The sequence below is a fragment of the Dreissena polymorpha genome, chromosome 2 (genome assembly GCF_020536995.1).
Source record: "Dreissena polymorpha isolate Duluth1 chromosome 2, UMN_Dpol_1.0, whole genome shotgun sequence".
Taxonomy (NCBI): domain Eukaryota; kingdom Metazoa; phylum Mollusca; class Bivalvia; order Myida; family Dreissenidae; genus Dreissena; species Dreissena polymorpha.
The window spans coordinates 2,155,420-2,179,046 of NC_068356.1; the positions used below are offsets into that span (position 1 = coordinate 2,155,420).

General features: G+C 33.8%; 1 protein-coding gene across 1 annotated transcript in view; it reads left to right on the top strand.

Annotated features, from left to right (window-relative positions):
* The first annotated feature begins 1,490 nt into the window (after nt 1-1,490).
* LOC127865519 (mucin-2-like) overlaps nt 1,491-23,627 on the top strand; it is a 48,389-nt gene continuing 26,252 nt past the window's right edge. Inside the window, exons 1-3 of the mRNA XM_052405366.1 lie at nt 1,491-1,586; nt 2,835-2,963; nt 3,388-3,454. Of these exons, the coding sequence (XP_052261326.1) occupies nt 1,491-1,586; nt 2,835-2,963; nt 3,388-3,454 (292 nt within the window). The remainder of the gene's footprint in view (nt 1,587-2,834; nt 2,964-3,387; nt 3,455-23,627) is intronic.

Sequence of the window (23,627 nt, forward strand, 5' to 3'; positions counted from 1 at the left end):
AATCGCTGTATGCTATCGTATTTACTTTCAGCTTATTAGTACTAAAATTCTCTTTTGGTTACTTAAATCTCCTTCCTATAAATTATAAACATGGGGTTCATTTCATCGACGACCATCTTGTTGAAAATTTAGGGTGCAGTCTACAGTTTTCCTTGAAAATCTCCAGGCGATACTCACTGGTCTGCAAAACACCCTCAAAACAAGGACTTCAGTCACAACCTGAAAATAGATTAAGACAATATTCAGTGCAGCTCATCAACAGCTTGAAAATAAAGTACAAAACAATGCAGAAAATGTTATTTAAATTGATATCTGGGGTAAAATAGACCTTTTCCGGGGTCGCGGAACTTGGCCGTAAAAAATTTTTTTTTTAGATAAACCCGGCAATCATATTTTTATTTCCGGGGAAAAAATGCGAACACAATCGACAACATGCTGTGATCTATCGAAGCAAATGCTTTCAAACTGAGCCAAACAAAATGGGTCATTACCGTTTAACTTTTTTGCACTGCTAACTTATTTAAACCCACCGTTGAAATCTGTCAAATGTCGACTGTTTTAAGCAGAAAGAACATGTGTTTACTTCTCACTCAGCATGTTGTTGTTGTTGACTAAAATTCAGGTAACTTTGTTTCGAATTACTGAAAACATGTGAAATGATTAGAATAATAACAATTTATACTTACATTTCAGCTCCTGGAGTCAAAAAACAATTTGACCGAAAACTTGGTCAAAATGGCCCCAAATTTGGTCAAAACGGCCCAACTTTGATCAAAACGGCCCCAAAGACAGTTTTTAAGTTGGTCAAAACGGTCCCACATTTGGTCAAAACGGCCCCAGATTAAGTCAAAACGGCCCCACATATAGTCAAAACGGCCTTCATTTAGTCAAAACGGCCAAAAGGATAGTCAAAACGAAATCGAAAATCAGAAGAAAAAAATATATAAAATGTACTTCTGTTATTTTCTTAGTTAAGTCTGCAATTACAACTTTAAAGGATTTAGTTTATTTTACGTACATACAAACATATCATACAAATATTGATTGCGCCTTATTATGTAATAATTTTAAATTGTTTAACTATCTCACAAATAACTGATTGCGTCGGTTCTTAATTGAAAATAATTTGTTTGCCGGCGAGAATGAGCGTAAGTTAATTATGACAATAAATTTTGTATCTTTGAGAAATTAAACTAATTGTAAATTTATATACTATAATTATATCACAGTTTTATCACAATCAAAAGGTTATTGATTACTTGTGATCTTATTTGAAGTCGTAATTGAAGTTACCTTAAAAGGAATTAAAGATGCTTTAGATGTATTGTTTAAAGCAAACTGTTGAGCATAATCTGCATAAGTGTTAATAATATTCTTTAAATCAATTATTTCCCGATCATATAAATATCGGCGAATGAGCACGTAGTTTATTATTATGATCTATTTGTTTCTATACGGATATATTTGAGTGTATAATTGTGCAATGGACGATGACTGTATTGAGTGTGATTTATCAGTTCGACCGCGTCAACAGGGAATTTCATGCAACCTTTGTGAGAGATGGCAACACCGAACATGCAATTCAGGTAAGCGAATATCAAATATATCAGTTGATATTTAGATTTTCAATAAATGTACAGCTCTACAAATGTGTATTAGTTATGTCTTATATCTTTGTATATCGAGCATATTAATAAGAAATAATATTCATTTATTACGACGTTAATATGACAATATTTAATTAAATTATTCTGTATTAAACGTATTCTTGATGCGGTAAAATGTATCTAGTCTTGACGAATTATTTCGTTAACTGTTGTTTGTAATGATCAAATCTATTTTGACGGAATTTAAGGTCTTCGTGGTGATGTTTTTGAACGTTTTCCATAAAGGGTGCTTAATGAAAAACATTTACATATTGATTATAACCTTTTTTTGCCAAAATTTACAAATACTTTAAAACGAGACTATAAATAATGGGCTGTTTATGTATTATTAAAAAAAAATGTTAATATGTTTTCGTATATCTTTGTAAATTGTTCATTTTAATAAGAAATGATATTCACTTTCTACGACATTCAGCTTACAGAGTTTAAATTATAATTATGTCCAGATATTGTTTTTGTATTAAACGTATTCTTGATGCGGCAATATGTATCTAGTCTTGACGAATTAATTATTTCATTGTATCAGTATTGTTTGTAATAATAAAATATATTTAAATATATGGAACCTTTAACGGGTAACGGGTAACGGAAAAGTAGCACCGGATTCGGATTCAGCGAGACTAAATGATATAGATTTAATGTCTTATTGTTCTATTTTGACGGCAGTTAAGGTCTCCGTAGCGAGTTTTTGGACATTTTCCATGAAGGGTGCTTTAGAGAAAGACTCATTTGTGCATGATATTATTTTTAACAAATATTTAAATATGTGCAATTTTCGTATGACAGATAAGAGGTATCGTCCTAATTCGCCATATACTGTGTACACATTTTTTTCCTGAATCTTTTCCCAAGATTTTAAGATTTCAGCAGAATAGTGACATGTCATTTATTTTCTGAACAGGTGGTTCCCATGCCGAATACAAACGAGCATGTAAGGGAGAGCCGTTGCACTTCATATGCAGAGACTGTTTCACACCTGTACACCAGTCGACAGCATTAGACGTAGGTTATCATTTTAATTAATTAAAGTGGTTGAAATCATGTTCTTCCAAATATTATTATGTAGGGATTATGTGAAATTTCAAACGCTGTAGTAATATAGTTCGCGTCCGAGAAGTGATAAAATGAATGATACGCTTATTTCCCGCAATTGTTTTTTATATATAGGAAAGCTCGTTAGTGCACAGCGACGTCGACGCAGAGATGACCGATGTTTCAGATGTTTACTCGTCAGTGAACAGCGACGTCGACGCAGAGATGACAGATGTTCAATCGTCAGTGAACAGCGACGTAGATGTATGTTATCATTTTCATTTATTCATTTTTTTTCATTCATATAGCAATGATAAACTGAATGAAATTTAAAGACGTATGTTATAATTTTAATTGATTCAATATTTAGCACTTGTAAAGAAATATACTACCGACTACACTTTTATTTAATTACTAATACATGTATATCAATATGTTTTAAGGAGTTTCCGGACACTTCTGTTAGCTTATCACTGCCCTTTGTGCAACCATCCATTTATGTAGAAGCGTCTCTACTTGATCCCCGAGTACCGAGGGACCATGTTGAGGACGTGGCAGTAACCTTCACGCTGATACCCGTTGACTCACAGAAGGGGAAAGACCTCATCAGAATTCTTATATCTTTGTAACTAATTCTTTTCAGTATGGTTAAACGAAATGTATCATGGTTTTAATTTTGTTATTTCAGATACAGGGCCGGGACGCTGTCCACGAGTGGCCTCTTGAAGAGGTGCAGTACGTTCTACAGACCAGTGGTACCCAAGATACCAGAGGAAGTTGAAATGAATAAGTGATGAACTTATTAATGACTGAAATCAATCAAGATATTGATTTCGATGGGCGTTTGTGCGTTTGTTTAAGCGTTGCTAGTGTGAAACACTGAAACATTTTCGTTATTTCTTGTCAATTATTATGTTCGACAACTTTAAGAATGTAATTGATACAAATAGAACATTTTTTTCACAGAAATCATACTTTTATATCTCCATTTTTTTCCTTGTTAATTATAATGTTTGATAATTATTATGTTTTACTATAAGGTTTGATTATCCAACATGCATATCTTCAAATAAATACAATTTTGAACAAAGTTCTTTGTAACACAATGGGGCCGTTTTGACCAACTTGAAAACTGTCTTTGGGGCCGTTTTGACCAAAGTGGGGCCGTTTCGACTATTTTACTAGGAGTCGTTTTGACTGGGGCCGTTGTGACTAGCTTCCGACCGGGGCCAATGCGCAAATAGGGCTACAAAACCGTCGAGTCTAGAATGGATTCGTATTTTTTGCTATATAGGATACGGCTAGAGTTGGCCGTAAAGAGGCGGCCTCACCGCAAAGTAGTCGTATTTTCCAAGATTTCTTGTCAAGTCTGTCGAAAAATGCTGAAGGGAACGAATTTTTCGACGGTCCAGAATGGGCTAAAGATTAAATAAAATTATAAGAGTGAAGCGAATTGTCGTAAATTGAATTGGAACTAAAATCTGTAACAAAAATTCAGGTAGGCAAAAAATAAACAGTCATTTAAATTAAAAGCTGATGAATCTTTCTATTTAAATGTATCCATGTCATTTTAAATACATAATATTGATGAATCAAAGCAGCACAAATTGGTTATAAAATGAAATAAATTAAAGATTAAGGCACAGGGGTGCCTTGTGGTCAAAGTTCTTTGCTGATGGTCTGTATGTTAAAAGGTGAAGCTATACTAATTATGTGCGCATGCGCAAGCGTTCAGTCGGGAAAAAAATCAGGAGATATTTGTTTAAGTGTTTTAAGTGTTTTTAATAGAAATATCAATGCTTCAGTGGTTTTTATTAACATTATTTGTGTTAGCAAGTGTTTCTTAAGGATTTGGTGGTGTTATTAAGCAAAGTGAAGAGTGTTTATTGTGTGACTTTGTTGAAACATTACACGACCAAGTGCGTTCAACTCAAAGCATAATGGCCGCCAAAAGCAATTGTAAGAAAGCAAGAAAGGAAAAGCGCCAGACTTTGTCTGATTCTGAAGAAATATGTGAGGAATGTAACAAAGAGGTATCATCTGATGATAAGGCCCTTGTGTGCAGTTTGTGCGATAACTGGTTTCACAGAAAATGTCAGCGAGTGAGCGTAAGTGATTACGATTTTCTTATCAAGTCTGACGACAGTATTCAATGGTTTTGTAAAAGCTGCAAAGGGCATCCCAAAAAGTATTCAAAATGCTTACATTGGTACATAAAAGGCAAGACCAGCTTAAGAGCGAGATGAAAAATCTTTCTAAAAATGTTCAGGAATGTAATGGCAACATAACAGATTTGAAAGCAAACCTACACAGTGTGGTCTCATGCACAGTTAAGGATATTTTGGATGAGCGACATGAGGAAAGTGCTAGGGTAAACAATCTGATCTTTTTCAACTTAAAAGATAATGGGAACATCAGCACCGATAAAGATACAATAAAATCAATTCTTGAAGAAGTATTACGGTTACCAGGTGCAATTGGGCATGTTGACGCATTATCTATTACAAGATTAGGAAAATTTGACAACACATCAATGAAGGTTAGACCGTAAGGAGTGAGAATCGAAAATAGGGATATTAGAGGTGCGATCCTCAGAAATGCATTTTGTATGAAAAACAATGAACAATTCAGCAAATTTGGGATTGGAAGGGACCTCACCATCAAACAAAAAGAAACTAATCGGGAATTAAGGAATGAATTGGCAATTAAGAGGAAGGATGACCCAAATAAGCATTAGGGGAATTAGAAGGGATAAAATAGTTGAGCTACCAAAAGTTACCCACACAGATGCTGCGGGGGACGTGAAGGCCAACTAGAGGATTTATTATTCAACACAGTTCATGTTAAACAGTTTCATAGATCTAAAGCTAATTGTTCTTCATTACCTTCTGATTTATCATTTTTAACTGAAAGTACAGGTAGTATTTTGTCGTTTGTAACTGAGGCATCTGACTCTAGCATTAGTACAGACAAAACAAATGTAAATGTAGGTACGAAAAGTTTGTATGTGAATTCATTAATAACTGGCTTTACAAATATTGACAGTTTGTCAAATAAGGTTGCAGAGTTGGAAGCATTCCTAGCGACTGAAAATCCAGATATTTTCGGTATATATGAAGTTTTTCCCAAATTTGCACATGAGAAACTGAGTGTAAATGACATTAAATTTTCCGGCTATGATGTGTTTTGCCCAATAACAGATGGAAGCAGAGGTGTAATGTTATTAGAAAAAAAAATACTGAAAGCTTCAAATGTTGTTGCATTGGATTCAAATAAATTTGCTGAACATGTCTGGTGTGATTAGAATCTAAAAGGAAAAGATAATATTTTAATTGGATTGATTTACAGGAGCCCCAACTCTAATTGTGACAACAATTTAAGACTGTTTGAATTCATCAACAAAGTCTTAAATTAAAATATTCACATCATGTTATAATGGGAGATTTTAATTCTAAAGACATTAATTGGATAACTCTAGTATTTAACTATTTCTAACTCAGATGGTCATCAATTCTTTGATACAGTGTTGGATTGTTTTATGTATCAGCATGTGAAGGAATGTACGCGTTTTAGACAGGGTCATAATCCCAGCTGTCTGGACCTTTTATTCACTACCGATGAATCTATAGTACTGGACAATTCAGTTGTTGTTACAGCGCCCATTGGTAAAAGTGATCATTCTGTTGTGTGCTGCAAACTGTGTTTATATACGGATGATCTATCAGAACACCAAGAAAGGCGTCAATATTTAAAAGGCGACTACGAAAGTATAAGGGCTGATCTGTCTTCTGTGGACTGGGAATTATTATTAACTAAAAGTGATACAAACAGTGCATGGACAATATTTAAAACTACTATTGAAGAGGTAACAACTAAACATATTCCACTTAAGTCAACACGTAAATTTAAAAATGATCGCTGTGCACAGTCACCATTGTGGTTGGATAAAGATGCCTAGATTAGCAATACAGAAGAAAAATAAGTATTGGAAAAAGTATAAATACTCCAGATCATCTATAGCTTATCAGAAATATGCAAGCAGCAGACAAGAGTGTGCAAAGGCAATAAACCATAGTAAAAAATCTTACGAGAAGAAAGTCACTTCAGAAGTTAAAAATAGTAATAATTCCTTCTTGAGGTATGTGAACTCCAAAAGAAAAACTAAAGACACTATCGGTGCATTGACTAAGCCTGATGATTCGGAGGTAGAATCTAATGAAGATAAAGCCGATGTACTTAACACTTTTTTAGCAGTGTATTTGTGGAAACAGAGATTGAAACAGATGAACACGTAGAGATCACAGATGATATTGCAATATTGAATCACATAAGTTTTAGTGAAATTGAAGTTTTAAAAGTGTTGAAGTTAATAAACCCAGAAAAGTCACCAGGGCCGGACTGTATTCATCCTAAGGTGCAGATACAAATGAGTTGGTTAAACCATTAACTTTTTTTTCTCAATAAATCATTGAATGAAGGAGTTATTCCAGATGATTGGAGAAAGGCCATTGTGTCGCCTATATTAAAAAAAGGTTACAAAAAAGACCCATCGAACTATAGACCTGTTAGTTTAACATCAGTTTTATGCAATATTTGTGAAAAATTTATTAGGGAAAGATTAACAGTTCACATGATTTCCAATAAACTTTTTGCAGATGCTCAATATGGTTTCATGTCAGGACGTTCCTGTGTAATTCAGCTTCTAGAAATTTTTGATGAATAGGCAAAATGCAAGACTCTGGAGTACCAATAGATATTAGTTATCTTGATTTTTCAAAAGCGTTTGACCGTGTATCTCATGATTTGCTGCTGTTTAAGCTGAAAAAAAAGGGAATTGTTGGTCAGCTTTTCAACTGGGTGAGAGACTTTTTACATAATAGGACACAGTGTGTACGGGTTGGTTCATCTGTCTCATCATGGGCTAATGTAGTAAGCGGAGTACCCCAAGGAAGTGTTCTAGGACCAATTTTATTTCTTTGCTTTATCAATGACTTGCCCGATGTTGTCACTGGAATCGTGAAAATCTTTGCTGAAGATACTAAGTTATATTCACAAGGTCCCAACATTGAGGAGTGTGAAAAGCTTCAAACTGATCTTGACAAACTTTGTTATTGGAGTGAAAAGTGGAAATTGTCCTTTAATTCCGAAAAATGTAAGGTCATGCACATAGGAAGTAATGAAGAAGTGTTCAGATACTCTATAAGAGTGAAGGATGGAAATTTTGTATATGTAGAATCTGTGTCAAATGAAAAAGATCTGGAAATAACTTTTGATAATAAGCTCAATTTTGATCAACACATTTCTAACATCACATGTAAAGCACAAAGAATTCTGGGATTGATACACCGAACATTTTTATATCTTGACAAGGACATGTTTAATCATTTATATAAATCGCTTGTGCGACACACATTGGAATATGGATCAAGTGTATGGTCTCCACATTTTAAAAAACATATTAAGAAAATTGAAGATATTCAGCGAAGAGCTACCAAACTTGTGCCAAACTTGTATCACTTCCTTACACTAAGAGGTTGAAGGAACTTGGTCTCGTCACCTTTAAATATAGACGTGACAGAGCTGATATGATCCAATTGTTTAAATCCATGCACACTATTGACAGTCTGAAATGGGATAAACTTTTCTCTCTTTCACAAAATGATCTGCGTGGACATTCCTTGAAACTCCAAACACCTAAGTGCAAGAAGAACATCAAATTAAAATCATTCTCAATAAGAGCTATTCATTTTTGGAACAGTCTGAGTGAAGAAACTATTTCTGCAAATAATGTGAACCTTTTTAAAACCCGACTGAACAAGGAAAATTGGAACGTCAAAAAATGTGTACCATCATGTTATGCGCATTATGAATTTAATTAGTAAAATACTAATTTGTGAGAAAATTACAAGAAGACCTTTACAAGACAGGTCAAGATAGCTTCAAAGCAAAGCTAAAAGTATTGCCCTACCATCCAGGTATCCAGGTATGTTATGCACGGTCACACGCATACGCCCATTTTAGCATTTGTGAATATTCAAAAACAGAGTCTGCAGTTAATTACTTATAGCCGAACATCTGACTTGACATAGTAAATTTAATTATAAATAAGAAACCTATTTTATCTATGCAAATTAGAATATATATGGTGGTTACAAGACAAGGTAGAATCCGTATTTTTTTTGTGGCTAAAAACTTACAAACAATCGCATTTGTCAAAATGGACGTATACAATTTACATATAGAGCAGTTCGTTGTTATTGTTTTGATTCCGGATTTTCGCGCATGCACAATGCACTGGTAGGCAAAAGCATTGGTTACAGTAGCGCACAACATATGGATAACGACACTTGTTTAGTAAATAAATCGAAAAGAAGGTCTGAAAAAACAACACCTAAATAATATTTCAAAAATATAATATTTAGGGCAAAAAGAATTTATTAATACATTTATTTGCATCTTAAAACAACGCGTCATTAGTATCAAAGTAAAGATTGTCTGAAGACTGAAAGACCGACAATTTGACACAACAAAGAGCTCTATGCATTAGCCGTATTATTTATTGCATAAAATAAATTACAATAATTATACATCTAATTATAAAATAATAATTATCAATGGCATGAGTACGCTTGTGTGATAAAAATGAGTGATAGAAAGTGTAAGGGGTGCATTGAAAATAACGAACTTCAAAGCCCTTTATAAGCGAAGTGCATGACGGTATTTACCTGTAATTTTAATTTTGATGGGTTTTATACAGAAAATGACACTATTGAGGAATATTAACATACAACTGATAAACACAACTTTCCATGAAGCGAATTGAACTGTGTATTCATGTATATTGAAACTCGTTACTAGTGAGTATGCGTGACACATATTTAAAATTTTAACACACACACACACATTTCTGATAATCCATATTGGACAGCCTTTTAATTTGTACAATATGTAACATATCTTATTTAAGCAACTGTTAAGTATTTCGGCGGTAAATTATTTAACCAAATGACTGCTTAATACTACCAGAAAGAGAAGACATGGGGGTATCCTCAATTGTGTTGAATGCCCAGACTGTCATCTGCCATCCAGTGTGGTTTATGTTGTTAGTGAAGTCTGGACAATGTCTGATCAAAACGCGACAATCGGTTTATGCTGAACTTTAACACCGGAATACAAAAGGCTTACACGACTTTAAGATTGATTCAAACAATGAAATGAAAAATATTGCATTTAATTGAATTAGTGGTTTTGTGTCCGTCCATCCGTCACACTTTTCTGGATCCTGCGATAACTTTAAAAGTTCTTATTATTTTTTTCATGAAACTTGAAACATGGATAGATGGCAATATGGACATTATGCACGTCATTTCATTTTGTTCCTACGTAAAAAAATCAGGTTGCTATGGCAACAAATAGACTAGAAATACTGCTGAAAATGGTGGTTTTCCTGGATCCTGCGATTACTTTTAAAGTTCTTAATATTTTTTCATAAAACATGGATAGATGGCAATATGGACATTATGCACGTCATTTCATTTTGTTCCGACGTTAAATATTCTGGTTGCTATAGGCAACAAATGGACTAGACATACTGCTGAAAATGGCGGTTTTCTGGATCCTGCGATAATTTTTAAAGTTATTAATATTTTTTCATGTAACTTGAAACATGGATAGATGGCAATATGGATATTATGCACGTCATTTCATTTCGTTCCGACATCAAAAAATTTGGTTGCTATGGCAACAAATAGACTAGAAATACTGCTGAAAATGGTGGTTTTCTTGATCCTGCAATAACTTTTTAAGTTCCTAATATTTTTTTCATGAAACTTGAAACATGGATAGGTAATATGAAAATTATGCACGTCATTTCATTTTGTTCCTAAATAAATTTTTTTAGTTGCTATGGCAACAAATGCATATAAAAAATCTGGAATTTCTGACAATGGAGGAGCCGGTAAGGGACTTATATTGCTTGACAATAGTTAAATGTTTATTTAATGTGTCAACGTGTTATTTTTCTCAGACAAATACCATTTTGGTTAATTTTTATATGTTGTATATTTGGAATTGATCTATTTATTGCTTGTTTTCAATCTGTGTTTCAGTAAATTAGAACAACTTGTTGGCATGTTCAAAAATAAAATCTAAATAGAATCGTTTTAATATAAACGATCACGCTCTATTTCTTCCAACTGATGTTGTTTTTCTTTTGCCTACCAATGTAGTCCGGATGTAAACACGCAGGTGCGCGTGATGTCACGCGTGAACGGGTCTATAGAAATCCTACTTTCTGTTTTAAAAGCAGTACCGTTTGAAAACTAATAAATTACTTGCTAACTAGCCTATAGATTTAATGACAATTTTGCATTACTTTCAAATTGCATCTTTATGTATTGATTAACATGTATTTCATTTCAAGGTGTGTGGCTTTTAATGAAATCATACTTCAGTAGGATGATAAGAAAAAAACAGTATCTGGGTGACCGCTTTCTGTCAATATTCCAGTGACATTGTGGAAGATGTGTTGTTTACACCAAAAATTTGGAAATTTAGCGTTAAAAAAAAGATTAATATAAACTGTTATCAGATAAGGTATCATAGTTAAATCGGTCCAAAATGTATACATTGGCAGTAGGTCTACTAGCCTTCAATCTACAAGTATTATCCCTGTATTGAATTGATCTGTTCGGTTAATAATACTGTTAATGCAGATTCATGTACTCTGATAAAAAACACACTTAATTAAAACCACCTGTGGAACTCAGATGTACTGACATTTAATAAAATAATCGAATATATAAATTGTTGTGATAGGCAGCATGTGCATAATTATTTATTATTTTTTTTGATAATCTAACATTAACTTATGAATTTGAAAATAAGTATAAAAAAAAGACAAAAGACTGTATAGATAAGTTAATTGCAATAAATGACCTGAAAATTATTCTTGATAAATAGATTAATCCTCATCTGGAGTAGTTTAAGAAATACTGTCAATACGATGCTTCATTACGAGATATTGTTAATGGTAATTTTCTGTTGTGGTGTGTTAACATCTTTAACTGAAATAACCTGATGTCATTTTCGTCTGAAACACTTAGAGATCCATGATAAAACTTTTATGGAATGTTCCGTGCTCAGGTGTTGAACTGTTCTTTTTTCAAAGCGAAAACATGGAACATCATTCATTAGTTATGTTAGCAAGTCAACCAGAGTGATAGCAGCAAAAAACATTCGTTTCTGAAACAATGCGACTTATAGCTTAGATATTTAGCTTAAAACATCATCTTGTTATCCACTGTAATGTCTGTATAAGTAATTTAATCATTTACATGTATTTTCTGACCTGAAACAACGTTGGTGCTCAGAAATCTTAATTATCAGCCAATTGTTTTGATTTTAACCAAAATAAACAGTGACAATTGAAAACATTTTCAATGAAACTACAAGGCCAAGAGATGTAGAACAATAAAGCAGTATCATGTTTAATCAAAATATCCTTCGAAATTGCTCCACACTTTCATGTATGTTGAAGAGGTTTGAACAGATTTGACCTTTCCATTCTATTTTATTCATGTGACACCATGTATGTTGAAGAGCCCCTTTGTTTTTGTTTTTTATAAAGTGATGCAACTTAGTTATGGATTTTCTGGTTTTAATTTGCAGATTGTTGAGTAAGACGGTCATGCCAGAAGGTTTACATCCAATATTGCCCAGGGGGACAGTAATAAGAACCATTTCTTTAAGTTTGTGTGGACACAGAAGCTTGAATGTAGAAATCAAAGAGTGGACATGCATATAAAATATCGCCAACAGACCATGGGCGGATAAAGAGAAAAATCTACTATTGTGATTGAAAGTTGAAAATAAACAGCAAATAAACTTCAAATAGAAATTTAAACATACAAAAAGTAGGACCTTGACCATGCCTCAACAACATCAGAAACAAGAAGTCAAACATGCAATATTAATGCACATGCTTGTAGCTAATAGCACATGAGCATTAGCTAGTGATCACTGTGAAGGAGAGAAACAATAACTAATGACCATAAAATTCTCTATTGATACTTATCGAAATTGGATCCATTCTGGACAACTTCAAGAGTCTAGCCAGCTCTATTGATACTTAAAAATTGGATCCATTCTGAAAATTGTAAGAGTCTAGCCAGCTCTATTGATACTAACCAAAATTGGATCCATTCTGGAGAATTTTAAGTGTGTAGCCAGCTCTATTGATACTGACCAAAACTCGATCCATTCTGGACGTTTGCAAGAGTGTATCCAGTCCTGTTGAAATTGACCGAATTTTGATCCATTCTGGACATTTTCAAGAGTGATGCCAGCTCTATTGTTACTTACTAACAATTGGATCCATTGTGGACAATTTCAAGAGTCTAGCAAGCTCTATTGATACTTACGAAAATTGGATCCATTCTGGATACTTTTAAGAGTCTAGCCAGCTCTATTGATAATAACCAAAATTGGTTCAATTCGGGACAAGTTTAAGTCCAGCCAGCTGTATTGATACTTACCGAAATTTGATCCATTCTTGACAAGTTCAAAAGTCTAGCCAGTTCCCTTGATACTTACCAACATTTGATCCATTCTATACAAATGCAAGAGTCTAGCCAGCTCTATTGATACTTACCAAAATTGGATCTATTCTGGACAATTTCAAGAGTCTAGCCAGCTTTATTGATACTTACCGAAATTGGATCCATTCTTAACAATTTCAAGAGTCTAGCCAGCTCTATTGATACTGACCGAAACTGGATCCATTCTGGAAATTTGCATGAGTGTATCCAGTCCTGTTGAAATTGACCGAATTTTGATCCATTTTGGACATTTTCAAGAGTGTACCCAGCTCTATTGTTACTTACCAAAATTGTATCCATTCTTTGCAATTTCAAAAGACTACCTAGCTCTATCGATACTTATCGAAATTGGGTCCATTCTGGACAATTTCAAAGTCTAGCCAGCTCTATTGATACTTAACGAAATTGGATCCAATCTAGACAATTTCAAGAGTCATGCCAGCTCTCTTGATACTTACCAAAATTTGATCCCTTCTTGACATTTTTTAGAGTCTAGCCAGCTCCATTGATACTTACCTAAATTGGATTAATTATCATGGACAATTTCAAGAGTCTATTCAGCTCTATTGATACCTACCAAAATTGGATCCATTCTAAACAATTTTAAGAGTATAGCCAGCTCTATTGATACTTACCAAAATTGGATCCATTCTGGACAATTTCAAGAGTATAGCAAGCTCTATTGATACTTAACCAAAATTGGATCCAATCTGGACAATTACAAGAGTCTAGCCAGCTCCATTGATACCAAAATTGGATCCATTCTGGACAATTTCAAGAGTCTAGCCAGATCTTTTGATACTTAGTTTACTTACAAAAATTGGATCAATTCTGGGCAAATTCAAGAGTCTAGCCAGCTCTATAAATACTTGCCAAAATTGGACCCATTCTGGATAATTTCAAGATTCTAGCCTGCTCTATTGAAACTTACAAAAATTGGATACAATCTGGACATTTTCAAGCGTTTACACCCAGACTTGTTGATACTTACCAATTTCGGATCCATTCTGGACAATTTCAAGAGTCTAGCCAGCTCTATTGATACTTACCAAAATTGGATCCATTCTGGACAATTTCAAAAGTCTAGCCAGATCAAGTGATACTGTTAAAAATTGGATCCATTCTGAACAATTTCAAAAGTCTAGCCATCTCTATAAATGCTTACCAAAATTGGATCCTTTCTGGACAATTTCAAGAGTCTAGACAGCTCTATTGATACTTTCCCAAAGTGGATCTATTCTGGACAATATCAAGATTCTTGCCAGATCTATTGATACTTAGAAAATTGGATCCATTCTGGACAATTTCAAGAGTCGAGCCTGCACTTTTGATACTTAACAAAATTGGATCCAATCTGGACATTTTCAAGCGTTTAGCCAGCCTTGTTGATACTAACCGAATTCGGATTCAGTCTGGAAAATGTCAAGAGTCTAGCTAGCTCTATTGATACTCTGATAACAACATCTCTGCTGATCCAATCATGATGAACTTGGCAAGAATTTTGTTTTTATTTCATGCCTTAGTCTGTTTACCATGACATGTGAAATCTTTCCTATATAAATTGAATACAATCTACTTATCTTAAATATTTATAGAACATACATATTTGGCAAACAGCAATGTCTAGTGGACCTCTTACAAGTTATTCATTTTATCAGTACCCAATGTTCAAAATTAGCCAAACCTTTTTTGATTGATCATATAATGTCCCTGGGATGAAAATTAGCCACATCTTTTTGCTTTTTATTAAAGGGGCATTTTCAAGTTTTGGTAAATTGTCAAAACTGTTTCATATTTTTATGTCACCCACCACTGAAGTGGTTTATAAAATTATTAAGTGTTGCAACGCGAAACGATTGAATAATATGAAAAGTTCTGTTGTCGTTGTTTTATTTTGTGAAACTACGAGGATTGCTTATATAAAGTATAAAATACCTTCCACTTTGTATGAGCACAAATGGCCGAGTGGTCGAAGCAGTAGACTCTTACTCCTGCAATTGAGGTTACATCTGAATATTGTATGGTATTTGTTTGGACGACACAGGCCCTCTGGGACCTATTGTTTTAAAAAAAAACATTATTGATCCATTTTTTATCGTTAACAACTTTTATTTTTCTCAGTACATACTTCGGTTTGACTTGAAACATACAAACTAGTGAAAATAATAAGTACTGCAATAATTACCATGGTAATGTGTTGTTGTTTTTAGCTCACCTGATTGCTCAGGTGAGCTTTTGTGACCGGTCTTTGTCCATCGTATGTCTGTCCGTCCGTAAACATTTGCTCGTAAACACTCTAGAGGCCACATTTGTTGTCCCATCTTCATGAAACTTGGTCAGAAGCTTTGTCCCAATAAAATCTCGGCCGAGTTCGAAACTAGGTTATGCTGGGTAAAATTAGGTCATTAGGTAAAAAAAATAAGAAAAACATTGTAAACACTGTCGAAGTCTCATTTCATGCCCAATCTTCATGTAACTTTGTCAAAATGTTTGTCTTAATGATATCTTGATTGAGTTCAAAAGTGGTTCCGATCCGTTGAAAAACATGGCCGTCAGTGGGCGGGGCAGTTTTCCTTATTTGGCTGTATAGAAACCTTGTAAACACTCTAGAAGTCACAATTTTTGCCCAATCATCATGAAAATTAGTACAAACATTGGTTTAATTGATGTCTCTGAAGAGTTCGAAAATGATCGAGTCCGGTAAAAAAAACATGGCCACTAGTGGGCTGGGCATTTTTCTCTATATGTATATAGTGGCAGTTTTCCCTATTTGGCTATAGAGAAACCTTGTAAACACAATAGAAGCCACAATTTTAGGCCAAATATCATGAAAGTTGGTCACAACATTGGTTTTATTGATATCTCGAACTAATTTGAAAATGGTCGGGAAAGGTGAAAAAACATGGCCGCCAGTGTTTATAGTGAAAACATGTGAACGCAGTAGAAGTCACATTTTTGGCCCAATTTTCATGAAATTTGCTCAGAACATTTGTTTCCTTGACACGAGAGTTGATTTCAAAAATGGTTCCTGTCAGTTGAATAACATGGCTGCTGGGAGTGGGGCAGTTTTCTCATTATGCCCCCCCCCTTTCGAAGAAGAGGGGGTATATTGTTTTGCTCATGACGGTCCGTCCGTCTACAGATGGTTTCCGGATGATAACTCAAGAAAACTTATGCCAAGGATCATGAAATTTCATAGGTACATTGATCATGATTGGCAGATGATCCCTATTGATTTTCAGGTCTTTAGGTCAAAGGTCAAGGTCACGATGACCCGAAATAGTAAAAAGGTTTCCGGATGATAACTCAAGAACGCTTATGCCTAGGATCATGAAACTTCATAGACACACTGATCATGATTCGCAGATGACCGACTTTTGATTTTCAGGTCACTAGGTCAAAGGTAAAAGTCACAGTGATCCAAAGCAGTAAACTTCATAGATACATTGATTATGATTCCCAGGTAACCCCTATTAATTTTCAGGTCACTAGGTCAAAGATCAAGGTCACGATGACCCGAAAGAGTAAAATGGTTTCTGGATGATAACTCAAGAACGCTAAGGCCTAGGATCATGAAACTTCATAGGTACATTGATCATGACTTGTAGATGACCCTTTTTTCAGGTCACTAGGTCAAAGGTCAAGGTCACGGTGATCAAAAATAGTAAAATGGTTTCCAGATGATAACTCAAGAACGCTTATGCCTAGGATCATGAAACTTCATAGGCAGGTACAATGATCATGACTTGGAGATGACCCCTTTTGATTTTCAGGTCACTATGTCAAAGGTCAAGGTCACGGTTATCTGAAATAGTTAAATGGTTTCTGGATGATTACTCAAGAATGCTAATGCCTAGATTCATGAAAATTCATATGTATATTGATAATGACTCGCAGATGACCCCTATTGATTATAAGGTCACTAGATCAAAGGTCAAGGTCACAGTGCCAAAAACATATTCACACAATGGCTGTCAAGGTCACGGTGACTCAACTTAGAAAAATGGTTTCCGGATGATAACTCAAGAATGCTTACGCCTAGGATTATGAAATTTCATAGGTACATTGATCATGACTCGCAGATGACATAATGATGAAACTTGACCAGGATGTTTGTCTGGACAATATCTAGGTCAAGTTTGACATTTGGTAAAGATGAAATGAACCGACTCCTCTTCGGCGAGCGAACCAGGGCCATCTTGGTCCTCTTGTTTGGTTAAGGGCTAATGTGCAGACTTATTTCTAAATGATGAAACAATGATGTAAGCATTCTTATTTATTTTTCATATAAAATATACACTTTTGAAAAATGGTGTTTCATAACTGTTATGTTACTATGTAACCGGACCGGTGAAATCTATGCCCTTGTTATTATGAGCACAACACAACTCGCTTGCTGCATTAACTCTTTTATTCATTCATTATAAGTTCCCATAATTTCTTAACAAATTCCATCCTCCTATTTCAAACTGTCTTTCTAACTTGTAACTGACTTTCTAACTTTTTCTTACTGACCTCTACTTCCTTCCTTCATAAAACTAACTTGTTACTCTTTTGAAACCCTTTCATCCCTAATACCAAGTCACACCCACACATCTCACTGACCAATCATATCCTTTATTCATCCATCGATCATACAGAGCCTTAATGCCAAGTCACACCCACACATCTCACTGACCAATCATATCTCTCATTCATCCATCGATCATAGAGATCCTTAATGCCAAGTCACACCCACACATCTCACTGACCAATCATATCTATCTCTCATCCAACATACAGTACCTTACTTCCTTACTTCTATAATACTGTAATTAATAAGCACCTAGTCTAAGAATCTTTAGTCACAGTGATTATTTATAGCTAGAGCTGATAAGCATACAGTCTGCATATTGAGTGTGAATTTAACATGAGAAGACTTCAAAAACTGTTACTAACACAATGCAATCAATATCAAGGTAAACATGTGGTTCCAAGTAACATTCTACTGCAACTCAGTAGACAGAGAAATCATATGCAAACATATTAACAAAAATCAATTCAATATCTTTGAAAATATTAATGTACTCAATCAAAAACAACAATCAAAATCAAATATTAATAAAATAATATTTGTAACTCTGTGACAAATACACTGGTATTTCAGTTTGGTTATGTAGCGGGGTTTGTGTATTGACACAAGGGGTTATAGTTGCCCACTTTTATTATGCCCCCCCCCCCCTTTCGAAGAAGAGGGGGTATATTGTTTTGCGCATGTCGGTCCGCCAGTCCGTCCACCAGATGGATAACTCAAGAATGCTTACGCCTAGTTTTAATTATATCATTGATAATGGTATGAAATATAATAAAATAAAGTATTATAGGTATTATCATAAATTATAAATCAGATAATTGACAAATACAATATAACTCAAATCATATAATGATTACAATTTTAACAAGTATACAAGTAAATACACTTAAAATAATAAAATGACTCACCAGTAACCATATGAAGAAAAAACTAAAGATAGTAGGTTTAAGCAAATGAAAAATGCTTGTACCTATTGCAAGGTTTAGTAACGAAATGAATGAAATGTTTCAGATATATAAAACCATAAATATGTATCTGAAATCAGCCCACCTAAAAAGCATGCTCCATTAATAATATACGGTAGCTCACTCATTCATCTTACTGAATCTCTGATGCCTTTTTTGCTTTCTATGAGCAAAACAGTATGTATGTATAATATTAGTAACACTACAACAGTTTGCTGTTGTTGTCTAATTTCATTCATTTCATTTGATATCCTGTTGAAGAACTTGTAGTACTTTCTGTATTATACATCTTTATTGATTATACTATGTGCGTGATGTGCATTAATCAATGCTTCTTTGCTCATCATTTGCCTTTGAAGCTCTGAAATAGTGTTTGTTACACATGCGGGATAATCATTTCAGCATTAGTATTGTATTATTTTGCTTTTATAATTATTATATATTTTTTATTCATCAGTGTTGTATTTTGTTGCTTATATTGTGTGAAATTTGCTGATCATTTTCTTCAAATCTGATTTAAGGTGATAATTTCCTTTTAGCCCTTTTTATTTCGTGGCACTATTGTGTTCTATTTTCTCTAAAACCATTTTAACACCATTTCTTTTTATGGTACCCTTTTTAAGGCCCCTTCCTTGTGTCAACATAAACAATCTTTCAAACAGCTCTTAATTTGAATGTATAGAACTGATATTATATTTCTGCTTACATTTGAATAATGTCCTATAGGAATACTGCTTTAATTGTGTTTTATTGTACTTTATTAGAATAACTATTTCGTTTGTATGCCATGTATTATTATTGTGTTGCAATTTGCTACTGCTTGTTAGTTTGGTAAACAGCTATGCATTGCGTATGTTATATACATGTTTTTTCATACTGACAATAAATACATTTTGATTTGATTTGATTAGAGGATTAGTGTTTGTGAATACCCTGTAACATACTCCCTCTGTAGAGAAAAATTGGTCATGAGATTTAATTTCTTTTGTATACCCTAAACACAACAATTTAAATAAATTAATATATTCTGACTAGAATACTTCACTTTAACCTAAACCAGCAATTTAAAATTACTGCGTACACTTTCCACCATAGTAGATGATGTTTACAAGGACTGGAGTGTTAAAGTGCGTGGAAAAATTAGTAAGATCATGAAAAATATATATGCCTGAAAACAGCTGTTCAATCTGCTGAGGGTTGACCTATAAGTAAGATTTATACAGATGGGCTCTAGAATCATTAACAAAGCACAGTTATTCGACTAAGACGTTTAAAATTAACTACACATCATAATTGCAATACAAATTTATAAACTTAAATAATAAAATAACGGAAAAATCAGCTTTTATTTAATAATCAAGATATTGATCACTATATACGGTTACTGATTATTTAAAAGTTATTTACAAACCTCTCTATATCAGATAGTATTAATATTTAATACTAGTGATTAACATGGTAATAAATTATACATAAGAGGAACATAAACACAATGATATTCATCAGATTTACATGAAAATCATTGTCAGTATGGAAAATATAAGCCTATATAGGAGCAAATCTTGGCAGAGGGAGTTTAATGTTAAAAAATGCGCCATCATGAATTTCTCCAACTCCACTAAGAAAAGACTACAACTATACTATGAATAACGAAATCCTCGAAAAAATGTTTAACATCACCCTTACTTAGGAGTCGATCTTTGTGATAATCTGAAATTCAACACTCAAATCGAAAACGCGACTAAGAAAGCTTCACAAACTCGGGGATTCATCAAACGCAACTTGAATAAATGCCCACAACCAGTAAAAGAAAGGGCAAATTGAATACATTTTAATTAATATAGAACGGATACCCTACAAAATCTAACAATAGACAATGCTACAGATAACACAGTCGACAATACATAGAGATAAACTCACGTTGCTCCAGTATGATTGCTTGCCCATTGATATTGGATGATATTCATTTTGAAATTTCATACCGGCTGGTAATAAGTTTCAGTTTGGATAAAGTTGCTCGGAAATCGCCCATTATCAACAGTATTAGTTTAATTAATAGCAGTCACGACTATGGAACAAATAGGGGTTGAAACGCTATAACTGTTGACCGTATTATCCAAAAATGGAAATAATGGATCGTACATCATTTCGTAAAATCAGGATTTAAATGTCACCTTAGTAATCAGTAAGGCTTTTCCGCAAAAACGGCTCAAAAGCTAAATTCATTTCATGCTTAATTGTATTCAAATTAATTATGATTATGTAAAGCAATTATATATAGGTAGTTTATTTACTTTAAACATTAAAATCACATTTCAGCAAAATAAAAAAAAGGAAAATAGCCGTTTAATGTCCACTCAAATAACTATTCAAAAACACATATTTTTGTTAAAAGATGTAGCATACTTTAAGGTAAGTATCAACAGAGCTTGCTAGACTCTTAAAATTGTCTAGAATTGATCCAATTTTGGTAAGTATCAATACAGTTTGCAATACTCTTGAAATAAGCTAGAATGTATCAAATTTTGGTAAGTGCTAGCTAGACTCTTAAAATTGTCCAGAATGGATCCAATTTTGTTAAGTATCAATAGAGCTGGCTTGACTCTTGAAATTGTCTAGAATGAATACAATTTTGGTAAGTATCAATAGAGCTGGCTAGACTCTTGAAATCGTCTAGAATGGATCCAATTTTGTATAGTATCAATAGAGCTTGCTAGACTCTTGAAATTGTCTAGAATGGATCCAATTTTGGTAGTATCAATACAGCTGGCTATACTCTTGAAATTGTCTAGAATGGATCCAATTTTGGTAAGTGTAAATAGAGCTGGCTAGAATCTTGAAATCGTCTAGAATGGATCCAATTTCGGTTAGTATCAATAGAGCTGGCTCGATTCTTGAAATTGTCTAGAATGTATCCATTTTTGGTTAGCATCAATAGAGCTGGCTAGACTTGGTAAGCATCAATAGAGCTGGCTAGACTCTTGAAATTGTCTAGAATGGATCCCATTTTGGTAAGTATCAATACATCTGGCTATACTCTCAAAATCGTCTAGAATTGATCCAATTTTGGTAAGTTTCAATGATGCTGGCAATAACTATGAACTAGTCTACGATGGATACAATTTTGGTAAGTATCAATCGTCTAAAATGGATCCAATTTCGGTAAGTATCAATAGAGCTAGCTAGACTCTTGAAATCGTCTACAATGGATACAATTAAGGTAAGTATCAAGAGAGCTGGTTGGCTAGACTCTAAAAATCATCTAGAATGGATCCAAATTTGGTAAGTATCAATAGAGAGGGCTTAAATTAGAATTGATTAAATTTCGGTAAAGTATCAATAGAGCTGGCAATACTCTTGAAATCTAGACTCTTCAAATCGTCTAGAATGGATCCAATTTCGGTAAGTATCAATAGAGCTGGCTAGACTCTTGAAATTGCCCTGAATGGATCCAATTTTGGTGAATATCAATGGAGATGGGTAACTCTTGAAATCGTCTTGAATGGATACAATTTCGGAAATAATCAATAGAGCTGGTTATCTATTGAAATCGTCTAGAATGGATCCAATTTTGGTAAGCATCAAGAGAGCTGGCGAGACTCTTGAAATCGTCTTGAATGGATCCGAATTCGGTTAATATAGCTGGCTATACTCTTAAAATTGTCTAGAATGGATCCCATTTTGGTAAGTATCAATAGAGCTGGCTAGACTTTTTAATCGTCTAGAATGGATCCATTTTCGGTAAGTATCAATACTTCCCGCTATACTCTTGAAATCGTCTAGAATGGATCAAATTTTGGTAAGATCAAAAGAGATGGCTAGACTCTTGAAATCGTCTAGAATGGATCCAATGTCGGTAAGTATCTATAGAGCTGGCTCGACTCTTTATATTGTCTAGAATGGATCAAATTTTGTTAAGTATCAAAAGAGCTTGCTAAACTCTTGAAATTGTCTAGAATGAAGCCCATTTTGGTAAGTATTAATACAGCTGGCTATACTCTTGAAATCGTTTAGAATGCATCCAATTTTGTTAAGTATCAATGGAGCTGGCCATACCCATGAAATTGTCTACGATGGATACAATTTTGGTAAGTATCAATAGAGCTGGCTAACTCTTGAAATCGTCTAGAATGGATACAATTTCAATAAGTATCAATAGAGCTGGCTAGACTCTTGAAATCGTCTACAATGGATACAATTTTGTTAAGTATCAATAGAGCTGGCTAGACTCTTGATATTGTGCAGAATGGATACACTTTCGGTCAGTATCAATCGAGCTGGTTAAAGGGACTGTCCAACAGATTTTGGCATACATGTATGAAAGCTTGTCACTAACTGCTTTATATTGATTAATTTAAACATTTAAACTAAAAATATTTTCCACCTGTAAAAAGATTCTGAAAGTTTTTTTATAGTCTTTAATTAAACTCAAGAAAACTGTTATCTACTGATGGTAATTCAATTGTTTGGGCATCATGCACCTGAGTTACCTGACAATACTCTATATGATCTTCTAATAAAGTTTCATTTTTAAACCAATGAAGACAATATTGACAAAAATACAATAATATCTTGTCTTTTCTGAAATATGTCAAAAATCTATTTATATCCTTAATGAGAACATAGTGGGTTTTAGTTTCTGATTGCAATAACAACAAATTAATGTGATGCTGTCTGTGCTTACATTTTGTAATACGTAATGGTAAAACATCATTATCCTCGTATGCAAATACATTGACAGATATTAATGGGTTCTGTTTTTCACATTTAGTAATTTGATCAATGGATATTG